Source organism: Papio anubis, chromosome 20 (genome assembly GCF_008728515.1).
Source record: "Papio anubis isolate 15944 chromosome 20, Panubis1.0, whole genome shotgun sequence".
NCBI classification, from domain to species: Eukaryota; Metazoa; Chordata; class Mammalia; order Primates; family Cercopithecidae; genus Papio; species Papio anubis.
In genome coordinates, this window is record NC_044995.1 from 2,240,680 (window position 1) to 2,256,333 (window position 15,654).

At 48.4% G+C, this 15,654-nt stretch overlaps 1 protein-coding gene across 12 annotated transcripts in view; it reads right to left on the reverse strand.

Moving 5' to 3' along the window:
• HIF3A (hypoxia inducible factor 3 subunit alpha) overlaps positions 1-15,654 on the reverse strand; it is a 48,041-nt gene that overhangs the window by 2,453 nt on the left and 29,934 nt on the right. For 8 of the 12 annotated variants that reach the window (XM_021931216.2, XM_021931214.2, XM_021931220.2 and 5 more), the window contains 3 exons: positions 10,438-10,709; positions 7,386-7,503; positions 3,667-3,748 (listed from right to left, as the gene is read on the reverse strand). In XM_021931216.2, the coding sequence (XP_021786908.2) occupies positions 3,667-3,748; positions 7,386-7,503; positions 10,438-10,709 (472 nt within the window). Of the gene's footprint in view, positions 1-3,666; positions 3,749-4,578; positions 4,890-7,385; positions 7,504-10,437; positions 10,710-15,654 lie in introns of those variants that run through there. The other 4 variants (XM_021931217.2, XM_021931218.2, XM_031659132.1 and 1 more) reach the window with 3 other exon arrangements.

Sequence of the window (15,654 nt, forward strand, 5' to 3'; positions counted from 1 at the left end):
AAATTAGCTAGACATGATGAAGTGTACTTGTAGTCCCAGCTACTCGGGAGACTGAGATGGGAGGATCGCTGGAGCCCAGGAGTTCAAGGCTGCAGTGAGCTGTGATTGCACTACTGTGTTCCAGCCTGGGCAACAGAGCAAGACCCACCCTGTCCCTCCACCCCCAAAAAAAGACAGATACAGTCTCCACCTGAGGCCTCTGCACTTGCTGTTCTCTCTGCCTGGGACACTCTTCCCCCTGATGTTGTCAGGACTCACCCCAGGTCTTTGCTCAACTATCACCTTCTCAATGAAACCACCCTGATCATACTGTTTAAAACTGAAACCCCCTACTCCAAACTTTTTCCTTGCATGCATCATTTCCCCTGTTACGCTTATTTTTATCTCCCACTCTTTTTTTTGTTCATTTGTTTGTATTTTTATTTTTTGAGACAGAGTCTTGCTGTATTGCCCAGGCTGGAGTGCAGTGGTGTGATCTTGGCTCACTGCAACCTCCACCTCCTGGGCTCAAGTGATTCTCCTGTCTCAGCCTCTCGAGTAGCTGGGATTATAGGCACCCGCCACCGTGCCTGGTTGATTTTTGTATTTTTAGTAGAGACAGGGTTTCACCATGTTGGCCAGGCTGGTCTTGAACTCCTCACCTCAGGTGATCCGTCTGCTTCAGCCTCCCAAAGAGCTAGGATTACAGGCGTGAGCCACCGCACCTGGCCTGTTTGTTTAAATAGAGACAGGAGCCTGGTGCGGTGGCTCACGCCTGTAATCCCAGCACTTTGGGAAACTGAGATGAGCGGATCACTTGAGCTCAGGAGTTCAAGACCAGCCTGGGCAACGTGGTGAAACTCTGTCTCTACTAAAAATACAAAAAAAAAAAAAGCCAAGTGTGCTGGTGCCCACCTGTAGTCCCAGCTACTCGGGAGGCTGAGGTGGGAGAATTGCTTGAGCCCGAGGGCACGCAGGCCGCAGTGAGCAGACAGTGCGCCACTGCACTCCAGCCTGGGTGACAGAGTGAGACCCTTCTAAAAAAAAAAAAAAAAAAAGAGAAAGCCTGTAATCCCAGCACATTGGGAGGCTGAGGCAGGCGGATCACGAGGTCAGGAGATCAAGACCATCCTGGCTAATGTGGTGAAACCCCGTCTCTACTAAAAATACAAAAAATTAGCTGGGCAAGGTGGTGGGCGCCTATAGTCCCAGCTACTCGGGGGGCTGAGGCAGAAGAATGGTGTGAACCCGGGAGGCAGAGCCTGCAGCAAGCCGAGATCGTGCTGCTGCACTCCAGCTTGGGTGACAGAGCGAGACTCCATGTCAAAAAAAAAAAAAAAAAAGAGAGAGAGAGAGAAAGAAATAAAAATGTGAAAAGAAATAAATGGAGACAGGATCTCGCCCTGTCACCCAGGTTGGAGTCACTGGGTGACTGGTGCAGTCACAGCTCACTACAGCCTCGAACTCCTGGGCTTAAGCAATCCTCCCATTTTAGCCTCCCATAACTAGGACAACAGGTGCGTGCCACCACACCCACCTGGTTTTTAAAAATTTTTTGCAGAGACAGGGTCTTACCATGTTTCCCAGGCCGGTCTTGAACTCCTGGTCTCAAGTAATCCTCCCCTCCATAGCCTCCCAAAACACTGTGATTACAGGCATAAAACACTCACCTAGCCCTCTTGCACTTTTTTATTTGAGACAGGGTCTCGCCGTGTTGCCCAGGCTGGAGTACAGTGGCACCATCATAGCTCACTGCAGCCTTGAACTCCCAGGCTCAAGTGATCCTCCCATCTCAGCCCCCAGAGTAGCGGGAACTACAGGCCTGCACCACTATGCCCGGCCAATTAAAAAAATTTTTTTAGGCCAGGTGCGGTAGCTCACACCTGTAATTTCAGCACATTGGTAGGTCAAGGCAGGCAGATCACCTGAGGTCAGGAGTTTAAGACCAGCCTGGCCAACATGGTGAAATCCCGTCTCTCCTAAAAATACAAAAATTAGCTGGACACGGTGGCACGTACTAGCTACTTGGGAGGCTGAGGCAGGAGAATCGCTTGAACCCAGGAGACAGAGGCTGCAGTGAGCCAAGATTTCACCACTGCACTCCAGCTTGGGTGAAAGGGCAGTGTAGAGATAAGGTCTCGCTATACTCTCCAGGCTGATCTCAAACTCCTAGCCTCAAGTGATCCTCCCACTTTGGCCTCCCCAAGCTTTGGGATTACAGAGCCACCGTGCCCAGCCTCCCTCTTGCACAGTTTCTCATACTCGTTTCTTTGTTACAGTCTGTCTCCTGCACTAGAATGTCAGCTCCGCGAGGGTAGAGATTTCTGTGTAATTTGTTCACAGTGAGTCCGCAGCCCCCGAAACCATGCCTGGTGCTTACGGCATGCTCCATAAATATTTGTTACTTGCATGAAGGAAAGAATAAACCCAACGACAGTGACTGTGGCTGAAACAGAGGGTGTGAAGCACAGCATGGTCTGAGATGTGGCAGAGACTGGACCCTACAGGGATCTGAATCCAAATGAGGAGCTTGATCTTTCTTTGACGGGCACTAGGGAGCCATAGAAGGGTTTTGAGCAGAGGAGGGCCAGGGTCCAATTCAGGCTCTGAAAAGATCCCTCTGGCTGATACCTGGAGGTTTCAAGTGAAGCTATGCACTAGGAAATGACAGCTTGTCTCATGCTCTGTGGAGGGGCTGTGGGAAGCAGCATCACCACCATAGCCACATGGGAAGACATTTCCTTTAATTTGTTGTTGTTGTTGTTGTTCATCTTAAAACATTTTTAGGCTGGGTGCAGTGGCTCATGCCTGCAATCCCAGCACTTTGGGAGGCCAAGGCGGGTGGGTCACCTGAGGTCAGGAGTTTGAGACCAGCCTGGCCAACATGGTGAAACCCCGTCTCTACTAAAAATACAAAAAATTAGCCAGGTGTGGTGGCGTGTGCCTGTAATCCCAGCTACTCAGGTGGCTGAAGCAGGAGAATTGTTTGAACCCGGGAGGCAGAGGTTGCAGTGAGCCAAGGTTGCACCACTGCACTCCAGCCTGGACAACAGTGTGAGACTCCGTCTCAATAAATAAATAAATAAAATTAGAAATACAAAAAATAGGCCGGGCGCAGTGGCTCAAGCCTGTAATTCCAGCACTTTGGGAGGCCGAGATGGGCGGATCATGAGGTCAGGAGATCGAGACCATCCTGGCTAACATGGTGAAACCCTGTCTCTACTAAAAATACAAAAAACTAGCCAGGCATGGTGGCGCACGCCTGTAATCCCAGCTACTTGGGAGGCTGAGGCAGGAGAATAGCTTGAACTCGGGAGGCAGAGCTTGCAGTGAGCCAAGATCGTGCCACTGCACTCCAGCCTGGGCGACAGAGTGAGACTTCATCTCAAAAATAAATAAATAAATAAATAAATAAAGTGTGATCATAGGCATGCAGGCTCCAGAGACCTAGGCTCGGGCTTCCACCCCAAAGGGCAGTTTTGGAGAGCCCCTGCCTCCCTTAGGGTCTCTCTTCCTCTCTCCTCCGCAGTGCCCATGAGAAGACAGAAGAGACAGGAGCTGCCATTTCCATCAAGGTCATCTCCAAGCACTGACAGTCCCCCAGCACCTTTGGAATGGCTCCATCCCTCTCACACCTCCCAGGGGAGAGGGTGCCCTGGGACTCTGGATACCCAGGTTGCTACTCACCCAGGGGCTCATTCAGGTCCAGGAGGTGGGTGCTGGGGTCCTGCAGCCTCCCTGGGGCTGGTCCTCCTGTCAGAAGGAAACTCTGTGGGAGAGAGAGACAAAGCCACCACCATTATCATCATCATCGTTAGTATCCGAGGAACGGCCGGGCTCGGTGGCTGTAATCATAGCACTTTGGGAGGCTGAGGCGGGAGGATTGGGAGGATCACTTAAGTCTGAAAGTTTGAGACCAGCCTGGGCAAGATAGTGAGATATCATCTCTACAAAAATTTAAAAATTAGCTGGGTGTGGTGGCAAGTGCCTGTAGCCCTAGTTACTTAAGAGGCTGAAGTGAGAGGATCCCTTGAGACCAGGAGTTTGAGGTTGCAGTGAGCTATGATCGTGTCACTGCATTCCAGTATGGGCGACAGAGACCCTATCTCTAAAAAAATAATAAAAATAAAATAAAATAAAAATAAGGCCAAGCACAGGGGCTCATGCCTGTAACTCTAGTGCTTTGGGAGGCCAAGGTAGGAGGACCACTTGAGGTCAGGAGTTTGAGATCAGCCTGGGCAACATAACGAGACCCTAGCTCTACAAAAAATTTTAAAAAATGAAAGAAGCTGAGCACGGTGGCTCATGCTTGTAATCCCAGCACTTTGGGAGGCTGAGATGGGCGGATCATTCGAGGTCAGGAGTTTGAGACCAGAATGACGAAACCCCATCTCTACTAAAAATACAAAAATTAGCAGCGTGTGGTGGCGCGTGTCTGTAATCCCAGCTACTTGGGAGGCAGAGGTAGGAGAATTGCTTCAACCTGGGAGGAGGAGGTTGCAGTGAGCCAAGATCGTGCCACTGCACTCCAGCCTGGGTGACAGAGTGGACTCCATCTCAAAAAAGAAAGAAAAGAAAGGAAAGAAAGGAAAGGAAAGGAAAGGAAAAAGAGAAAGGAAGGAAGGAAAAAAAATATATATCCAAAGACAAGATGGCGCAGTGATTAAGGGCTACTGGGGTCCAGTGGCCACCCATCCGTCGTGTGACTTTGAGTCAGTTCCTGTTCAGTCATCCTACTTGTGTTCCTCCAGAGCCTCATTCCCCCTTCTCCTTCTTCCTTCTCCCGAGGACCTGTGCACAGGGACCGTAACAGCGTGCAACTTTGCTCTGTGTGATCCTGTTGGTTAGCTCACGGGAGACACCAGCAGGTGGGGTATTCATTCTTCCCTGTGAGTTGGCGGTGTCCCTCCCTGGAAGGTTTCAGCCCTCATTAGCTGGACTCCACTCGCTGCAGGATCTGGTGACCACCCCACCCTGCACCTTCAGGCCAGGGCTGGTGCCCACTTCCCATGCTGTGCCCCAGGGTGCTGCACCAGCCTTGCTGATTTCCCTACGCTATGTTAACACCTTTTTCAACAGTCCTGTTATTAAATTCTCCTCAACACTCCACCTGAGTGGGCTACCTTTCCTGTGCAGACTCTGATACAGTTGTTTAACCTCTTCTGTGTGTGTATAACAGTAACAAGAATATTTCAATAGTAGTTGTGGGGATTAAATAAGTTAATCATACAAGGAATTTAGAGCAGTCAGTGTCTGGCACATGGTAGGCACTTAATAAGTGTAAGCTGTTATACATAGAGAGGGACTTTTTTTTTTTTTTTTTTTTTTCCTGAGACAGAGTTTCACCCTGTCCTCTAGGCAGGAGTGCAATGGCGCGATCTCGGCTCACCTCCCGGGTGAGCAATTATTGTGCCTTAGCCTCCCCAGTAGCTGGGCCTACAGGTGTGCACCACCACATCCGGCTAATGTTTGTATTTTTAATAGAGACAGGGTTTCACCATGTTGGCCAGGCTGGTCTTGAACTCCAGACCTCAAGTGATTCTCCTGCCGCATCCTCCCAAAGTGCTGGAATTACAGGCGTGAGGCATTGCGTCTGGCCTGTAAACCGTTATATTATCAACCACATCTCATATTCAAACAACCCTTTGCAGAGTGAAGAACCAACGCACTGCTGGAAGCACTAGGGAGCCATGAAAGTTCCTAGAGGGAGGCCTTGCAGAAGTGACATAGTCCAGGCTGGCTTTTTTATTTTTATTTTTTTGAGACAGGGTCTTGTGCTGTCATCCAGGCTGGAGTGCAGTGGCACAATCATGGCTCACTACAGCCTTGACCTCCCAGGCTCAGGTGATCCTTTCACCGCAGCCTCCTAAGTAGTGGGGACTACAGGCACATGCCACCACACCCGGTTAACTTTTTAAATTTTTTTTTTTTTGTAGAGATGGCATCTCACTATGTTGCCCAGGCTGGTCTCAAACTCCTGGGCTCAAGTGATCCTCCTGCCTTGGCTTCCCAAAGTGCTGGGATTACAGGCAGGAACCACTGTACCTGGTCCCGGCTTTTAAAAAGGGTATTGTGGTTGCCATTGTGCAGAATGAATAGTTGAGGAGAGACTGGAGGAGGGACACTGTGGGAGGCTGCTTTTGTTTGTTTGTTTAAATGGAGTTTTGCTCTTTGTTGCCCAGGCTCGAGTGCAGCAGCAGGCTCACGCCGCCTCCTGGGTTCAAGTGATTCTCCTGTCTCAGCCTCCAGAGTAGCTGGGATTACAGGCATGTGCCACCACGCCTGGCTAATTTTTGCATTTTTAGTAGAGATGGGGTTTCACCACGTTGGCCAGGCTGGTCTCAAACTCCTGACCTCAGGTGATCCGCCCACCTTGGCCTCCCAAAGTGCTGGGATCACAGGCATGAGCCACCGGGCCCGGCTGTTTGGTTTGTTTTTGTACACCATTTATGGTCAGCCCACTGAGTGTCAGCTAAGGGCCTAATTTCCTTTAATCCTCATGGCAGTTCTGTGAGATGTAACTATTCCCACTTTCTGGATGAGGAAACTGAGGCTCCACGTGGTGATGTCACCTGCCCAAGGTCTCACAGTTACTGGGTGGCAGACCTGGGACTTGAACCCAGGTCAGTCTGATTCTAGTGTCTGCATTTTGAACTCTGCACTAGTAATCCAAGGCCAAGACCTGTTCTAGTTTGGGGAGGGGGTCCCATGGGAGCAGAGAAGCTTCCTGCAGATACCAGCCACACGCCATTTCTCCCCTTACCCTGCTCAGTTTTCCTTCTTTGCACTTACTGCTTTTTTTTTTTTTTTTTTTTTTTTTTTTTTTTGAGGGAGTTTCGCTCTTGTTGCCTAGGCTGGGGTGCAGTGGCACGATCTCAGCTCACCGCAATCTTCTCCTCCCGGGTTCAAATGATTCTCCTGCCTCAGCCTCCTGAGTAGCTGGGATTACAGGCATGTGCCACCATGCCCAGCTAATTTTGTATTTTTAGTAGAGATGGGGCATCTCCATGTTGGTCAGGCTGGTCGCAAACTCCCGACCTCAGGTGATCGACCTGCCTCGGCCTCCCAAAGTGCTGGGATTACAGGCATGAGCAACCACGCCCAGCTGATTTACTGCCATCTTACATATATTGGCAGAGGTTTTTTTTTTTTTTTTTTTTTTTTTTGACAAGGTCTCACTCTGTAGCTCAGGCTGGAGTGCAGTGGCACGATCTCGGTTCACTGCAGAGGTTTTTAATACCCATTAGTGAAACTAGAAGATTAGGCTTCAGTCTCAGCTGGCCCACTGACTTTTTGTACGACCCTCAACCAGCCCCTGCCCCTGTCTGGTTTCCTATCTATAAGACAGGAGGTTTAAGCAGGCTAGATAATGAAGGCCAGAGAATCCCATTAATCCCCCAACATACCAGGCTGAGGGGAAACAGCAGAAAGTTTTCGGGTTCTGGGCTGGGGGACCTTTTGGGAGGTCTCACTCCCAGCAGCTCCACTCCCTCGTCCTCGTCCTCTGAGCTCTGGGCCAGGGTCCTGGAGGAAAACAGGCAAGAATCTCAGGACACAGCAAACCTGGGCAAGTGTGGGTAACAGTGTAAGCAGGTGATGAGCATTCGTTCACTCCTCTGAGTACCTATTTATTCCTTTACTCACACACCCACCAGTCCATCCATCCATTCATCCACCAATCCACCTTCTCATTTATCCAGTGATCCATCACCCACCCACTCACCCAAACAACCTCTATCCATTTATCCTTCCATTCATCCACCTATTTATCCACCTAGTTGTCCTCCATCTAGCTATCCATCCTTCCACCCAGCCATCTACCATCCACCCATCCATCCATCCATCCATCCATCCATCCATCTGCCATCCTTCTACCATCTGTCTGCCAGCCATCCACTATCCATCCATCCATCCATTGATCCATCCATCCATCCCTCCATCTATCCATCCATCCATTGATCGATGATCGATCGAGACGGAGATTATCGACGACGACGGCGATCGATTTGTTATCGACGATCGATTTATCGACGATCGACGAAAGCGATCGATCGATCGAACTGGATCGACGACGCATTTATCGATATTTATCGAGACGACATCGACGACGATCTTCGACGATCGACGATATGGCGATCGCATTTATTTGTTTATGACGACTTTATCGACGATCGACGCATTTAATTACTGACGATCGGTCGATATCGACGACGACGACGACGACGCCGATCGACGAGCGAAGACGACGACATCGACGATCTGTTTATCGATCTATTCTTCTATCGGTTGATCTATCTATCTATCGACGATCTATCTTCTACTCCATTTTGTTTTTCTAATATCTATCTATCTGTTCATTCCATTCATTCATTCATTTTCTATCTATTTTCATCTAATATTCATCTTATCACCTTATATTCCATCTTATTGATTCATCTATCTTATCTATTCATCTTATCTCTTCATCTATCTGCTATCTTACCATTCATCTACCTATTCCATCTATATCTATTAATCTTATTGATTCATTCATCTATCCATCTACTCATCCATCTACATTCATCTATCTTATCCATCTGTAGTCCATTCACTCATCTTGTCTGCCTACTATCCACCATTTCCATTCATCCATCTATCTATCCATCTATCTATCCATCTACTATCTATATCCACTACCCATCTTTCATCTATCTACCAGTCTTAGGCATCTATCCATCCAGCCATCTATTAATCTTATTGATTAATTCCATCTATCTGCCATCTATCTAAGCATTCCATCTACTATCCATTATTCCATTGATTAGTCCATCCATCCATCCATCCACCATCCATCCACCATCCATCTGCCATCTGTCTACCATCCATGCATCCATCCATCTGTCCGCCATCCATCCACCACCCATCTGCCATCCATCCATCCACCATCCATCCATCCATCCACCCACCCACCCATCTGCCATCCATCCACCATCCATAATCCATTGATTAATCCATCCATCCATCCACACCATCCATCCACCATCCATCTGCCATCATCCATCCATCCACCATCCATTCATATCCATCCATCCGCCATCCATCTGCCATCCATCTACCATCCATGCATCCATCCATCCATCCATCCATTAATCCACTGACTTTATCTATCTTATTTGCAGCATTCTCCATTCACACCTGTCGGCATTCATTTCTCCAAGCAATTTGCTCCATTCATTTCCATATTCATTTCAGTTCCATTCATGACCATTCTATCTTATCTATCTATCTCAAGCATTCATTCAAGCATCTATCTACCATCTATGTATCTATCTTATTAATCTATTTCATAATCTTATATCTACTCATCTTCATTGCCTATCTACTTCATTCATTTGCTATCTATCTACTATTCATCTATTCATCTATCTTATCTTATCTATCTTATTGATTCATTCATCTATCTATATCATCTTATCTCCATTCATCTATCTTCTAGCTAATGACAATCTTATTGACTCTATCTTATCTTATCTCTTTCTTGTTTTACTCTAGACATTTATCTATCATCTATCCATTCATTCATCTATTACTTTATATTACATATATACATAAGCACTTTTTCTACCATATTATCTTATATCCATCTGTCCTTCCATCGACCCATCCATCCATCCATCCACCTGTCCACCCATTGAAGTGCCAACTATATTCATTAATAATTCCCTCCCTCCCTCATTTAATAAGTCTTTATCAGGCACCCACTTTATAGCCAGTACCAAGCTGAGAGCCTTGGAAGATACCAAGACGTATCCATAAGGATAAGACCACTCTGGATTCAAAATGAGCACATGCTTGCAATTTAATTCTAGACAGTTTCTTTTCCTTTTTCCTTTCCTTCCTTCCCTCCCTCCCTCCCTTCCTTCCTTCCACCCTTCCTTCCTCTCTCTCCACTCTCTCTCTTTCTTTCATCTTTTTTTTTTTTCTTGACAGTGTCTCACTGTTGCCCAGGCTGGAGTGCAGTGGCACAATCACAGCTCACTGCAACCTCGATCTCCTGGGCTCAAGAGATCCTCCCACCTCAGCCTCCCAAGTAGCTGGGACTACAGGTATGCACTACCACACCCAGCTTAATAGTTTCTCTGACACTGCAGCAATGTCTTCTAAACTCTGACAAAAATTGTCACTAGATCAGATATAACTTTGTTCCAAAGGAGACAGCCCTGGTTGACAGGTGAGAGCTCTGGTTGACAGGATTTGGATAAATGGTGAGAGCAGTGGAGGGCACTCCAGAAGGGGTGTACAGCCTAGGCAAAGGCATAGAGATTGGCACAAACTTGGCAGGTGCTGGGCCCACTGAGGGCCTGGCTGGAGCAGAGATCAGGGTTAGAGAAATGGTGAGGGATGAGGCTGAAGCAGGAGGCAGGGGCAAGACGGGGTGAGGGGATGCTCCCTTGATGTCCCCCCTTTACTGTGGCTCACCTCTTCCGAGCCCCAGCCATGGAAGAGGATGCTGAGGGGTTCCCTCTGGAAGGGCTGGAGCAGCTCAGCCGGGGGTCACTACCCCAGCGGGGCAGCAGAGAGGGCTCAAGGGCTGGAGGTGATAGGCCATGGAAGCTCTGAGCACGGGGCCGGGGGACAGCCCCCAGAGGTCTGTGGTAGGCCCTGGGTAGCTGCTCGCTGGCGTTGAGCTGGAAGTCATCATCCATGGAGATGTAGGGGGCCAGCATCTCCAAATCCAGAGCATCGGCATCCTGCGGAGGGCAGGAGGGAGGTAAGAGCATAAGCCTTGGACTTGGGTGGACCTTGGCTAAAGTCCCAGCACCACCACTTCTGAGTTCTGTGACTGTGGCCAACAGTCTGAGCTTCAGTTTCCTCATCTGTAAAATGGGTATAAGGACTCCCTGAAGAGCATGTTAGAGAAATCCTAAATTGGGTCAGAAGCATGGGAGCTCACACCTGTAATCCCAGAGCTTTTAGGAGGCTGAGTTGGGAGCATCAGTTGAGGCTAGAAATTAAGAGACCAGTCTGGGTAACATAGCGAGACCCCCACCTACACAAAAAAGAAAAAAATTAGCCAGGTGTGGTGGCCCATGCCTGCAGTTCTAATTACTCAGGAGGCTGAGGTGGGAGGATTGTGTCAGCCCAGGAGTTTGAGGTTGCAGTGAGTCATGATCACACCATTGAAGTCCAGCCTGAGTGTCACAGTGAAACACTGTCTCAAAAAAGAAAAAAAAAAAGAAAAGAAAAGAAAAAAAAAGAAATCCTAAATACCTCAGAGAAACTACTGGTCAAAATCTGAACATTGCAGCCGGGCGCGGTGGCTCACGCTTGTAATCCCAGCACTTTGGGAGGCCGAGGCGGGTGGATCATGAGGTCAGGAGATCGAGACCACGGTGAAACCCCATCTCTACTAAAAATACAAACCGGGCGCGGTGGCGGGCACCTATAGTCCCAGCCACTCGGGAGGCTGACGCAGGAGAATGGTGTGAACCCGGGAGGCGGAGCTTGCAGTGAGCCGAGGTCGAGATCACACCACTGCACTCCAGCCTGAGCGACTGAGCGAGACTCTGTCTCAAAAAAAAAAAAAAATTCTGAACATTGAGAAGACTCAGTGAGGGCTTAGAGAGAAGTGGGAAACATACTGGAAACCAGAGGAAAGGGAATTTTTGTCCTGTTGTGGCTGAAAGTTTAGCAACACTGCTGCTTGCAGTTACGTAGAAAGTAGAAAATACAACAAATACACTAGGTGGTCCAGCTAAGACTCCCAGCCAGAGTGTTGAAGGGGCTGCCTGATTTCTTCTTGTTACTTACAGTAAAAGGTAAGAGGAGAGAGAGATAAAAAATATTTCTCCTAAAGGAAGAGATGTTAAACATGAAGGAGATAGGACTTGAAGGTTTTGAATATTCTCAACCTCCTTGTGCAGTGAATAATTAACTGTACCCAAAGAGAGGTCTGGCTTTTGTGCCAGCTCCTGGAAGGTAACCTCTAAACCTCTGGAATTTTCTGAGTGATAGGAGTGTCTTTGCTATTCACTGTGGGTCTTTTGGATAATCTGTGCTAACCAGGTGACTCATGGTGAGCCCCTAGAAAGTTTATGCTAATGAGATAAGTCAGGATGGAGGCTGGCCATGCAGAAAAAACAACCACTGGCCGGGCACGGTGGCTCAAGCCTGTAATCCCAGCACTTTGGGAGGCCGAGACGGGCGGATCACGAGGTCAGGAGATCGAGACCATCCTGGCTAACACGCTGAAACCCCGTCTCTACTAAAAAATACAAAAAACTAGCCGGGCGAGGTGGCGGGTCCCTGTAGTCCCAGCTACTCGGGAGGCTGAGGCAGGAGAATGGCGTAAACCCGGGAGGCGGAGCTTGCTGTGAGCTGAGATCCGGCCACTGCACTCCAGCCTGGGAGACAGAGCGAGACTCCGTCTCAAAAAAAAAGAAAAAACAACCACTGTGATTAGAGGGTTGGGGCTTTGGTCCACACAAAATCAGCCGGATCCAGGGAAGGTAGGCGTGGCATTGGAGACTGAATTCAATTACATGGGCAGTAATTTGCTCAATCATGCCTATGCAATAAAACCCCAATAAAAACTCTGAACATTGATGCTTTGGTGAGTTTCCTGAGTTGGCATTACTCTGCACATATTGCTACATATCAATGCTGGGAGGATAACATGTCCCTGAGCACAAGAAAACTTTCCATTTTGGACCTTCCAGTCCCAGATTCCACCTATGAATATCTTCCTTTGTCTGTTTCTGATTTGTATTCTTTTGTTTTGATAAAACTACCATCCTAAGTATAGCACTTTCTGAGTACCACGAACACTTCTAGCAAATTATCAAACCTGAGGGAGTCTACAGGAGTCTGGGAATCTCCACATTGGTAGGCAGCTGGTCTAAAGTGAGGGTGGCCCTGGGGACCCTCAAACTTGTGGCTGATGTCAGAAGTCTGGGCAGACTCCACAGTCTGAAGAACCATGCCATTAACCTTGAGTTTCGCTGACTGCAGGAGCCCTCCAGATGGGAAATGATGCTAACATTAAGAAGTGGTCTCTAGGCCAGGTGCGGTGGCTCACGCCTGTAATCCCAGCACTTTGGGAGGCCAAGATGGGCAGATCATGAGGTCAGGAGATCGAGACCATCCTGGCTAAGATGGTGAAACCCTGTCTCTACTAAAAATACAAAAAATTAGCCGGACATGGTGGCGGGCACCTGTAGTCCCAGCTACTCGGGAGGCTGAGGCAGGAGAATGGCATGAACCCAGGAGGTGGAGCTGGCAGTGAGCTGAGATCATGCCATTGCACTCTAGCCTGGGTGACAGAGCAAGACTCTGTCTCAAAAAAAAAAAAGAAGTGGTCTCTGAGCCAGCCTGGTGAAACCTCATCTCTACTAAAAATATGAAAATTAGCTGGGCATGGTGGTGGGCACCTGTAGTCCCAGCTACTCGGGAGGCTGAGGCCAGAGGGTCACTTGAAGCTGGGAGGCGGAAGTTGCAGTGAGCCAAGATTAAGCCACTGTATTCCAGCTTGGGTGACAGAGTGAGACTCCGTTTCAAAAAAAAAAAAAAAAGAGAAAAAGGTGGTCTCTGAGCAATGAAGGGTACCCTCGGGCCAGGCACAGTGGCTCACACCTCTAATCCCAGCACTTTAGGAGGCCAGGGTGAAAGGATCACTTAAGCCCAGGAGTTCAAGACGGGCCTGGGCAATATAGTGAGACCCTGCCTCTATTTTTTTTGTTGTTGTTGTTGAGACGAAGTCTCGCTCTGTTGCCCAGGCTGGAGTGCTGTGGCTGGATCTCAGCTCACTGCAAGCTCCGCCTCCCGGGTTTACGCCATTCTCCTGCCTCAGCCTCCTGAGTAGGTGGGACTACAGGCGCCCGCCACCTCGCCTGGCTAGTTTTTTGTATTTTTAGTAGAGACGGGGTTTCACTGTGTTTGCCAGGATGGTCTTGATCTCCTGACCTCGTGATCCGCCCGTCTCGGCCTCCCAAAGTGCTGGGATTACAGGCTTGAGCCACCGCGCCCGGCCAACCTGTCTCCATTTTTATAATTTTTTTTTTTTTGAGACAAGAATCTTGCTCTATCATCAGGCTGGAGTGCAGTGGCACAATCTCGGCTCACTGCAACCTCTGCCTCCCTGGTTCAAGTGATTCTCCTGCCTCAGCCTCCCGAGTAGCTGAGATTATAGGCATGTGCCAGCACGCCCAGCTAATTTTAGTTTTATTTTTAGTTTTGGTAGAGACAGGGTTTCACCATGTTGGCCAGGATGGTCTCGATCTCCTGACCTCGTGAACCACCTGCCTCAGCCTCCCAACGTGCTGGGATTACAGGTGTGAGCCACCGTGCCTGGCCCCCAATTTTTTTTTAAAGTCCGAATGAAATAACTTCTGATATTTGCCCACATAGATTTCAAAACTGCTATGGACCAGGGATATATGCATGCTCCTTTTCCCCGTCCTTTTTGAATAGTAGTGTTTATTCCTGTCTCACCACTATATATTGAGTATGTGGGTGACAGATGACTCGTCTCCATTAGTCCACAAGTCAAAATGTTGAGAGGAACTGTACTCAAGGAGTTTCCCCAGCACCCAGACCAGATTTAGATGATCCGATTCTGGACTTCAAGCTGATGCTGTAATGGGAAGAAACTCTGGGAGACTTTGGGGGGCCTTGATATGTGGGTGAGTGTATTTTGCATGAGGGAGAGACATCAATCATTGGAAGTTCCCAATGATCCCTGCCTCTCTTTTTTTTTTTTTTTTTTTTGAGACGGAGTCTCGTTCTGTCGCCCAGGCTGGAGTGCAGTGGCACAATCTCGGCTCACTGCAAGCTCCACCTCCCGGGTTTATGCCATTCTCCTGCCTCAGCCTCCTGAGTAGCTGGGACTACAGGCGCCTGCCACCATGCCTGGCTAATTTTTTGTATTTTTAGTAGAGATGGGGTTTCACCGTGTTAGCCAGGATGGTCTCGATCTCCTGACCTCATGATCCAGCCGCCTTGGCCTCCCAAAGTGCTGGGATTACAGGTGTGAGCCACCGCGCCCGGCCAATCCCTGCCTCTTGATGTTCACACTCTTGTGTTGTTGCCTCCCACAGTGTACAGGATTGATCTATATGACCAGAACAATATGGCAGAAGCGATGGTTTGTCACTTCTGAGATTAGGCTATGAAAGACTGTGTCTTCAGTCTGGGACTTGTTCTTTCTGTCTCTCTGCTTCCCCATTTGTCTCTTTCTCTCTTTGTTGGATTGCTTGCCTTACGGAAGCCAATTGCCATGTTGTGAGGACACTTAGGGAGTCTATGTAGAGGTTCACGTGATGAGGAACTGAGGCCTCCAGCCAAAGCAAAGTGAGGGACTGAGGCCTGCCTCATGTGTGTGAGCTTGGAAGAAAACCTTCTAACCCCAGATGACTATAGCCCTGACTGAGAGTTTGACTTCAACCTCGTGAGAGACTCTGAGCAAAAACCAGCAGTTAAGTTGCTCCTGAATTTCTGATACCCAGTCACCATGTGACATAATAAATAGTTGTTGTTCTAAGGTGTTAAGTTTTTAGACAATTTGTTACACAGCAATAATAACTAATACATCATGCTGCTGTCATTTTATCTATGCACTCAGTAAATCATCCATCCAAATATCACCCATCCATTTTTCATCCAGCTATCAAAATATCCACCCAAACATTCATCCACCCA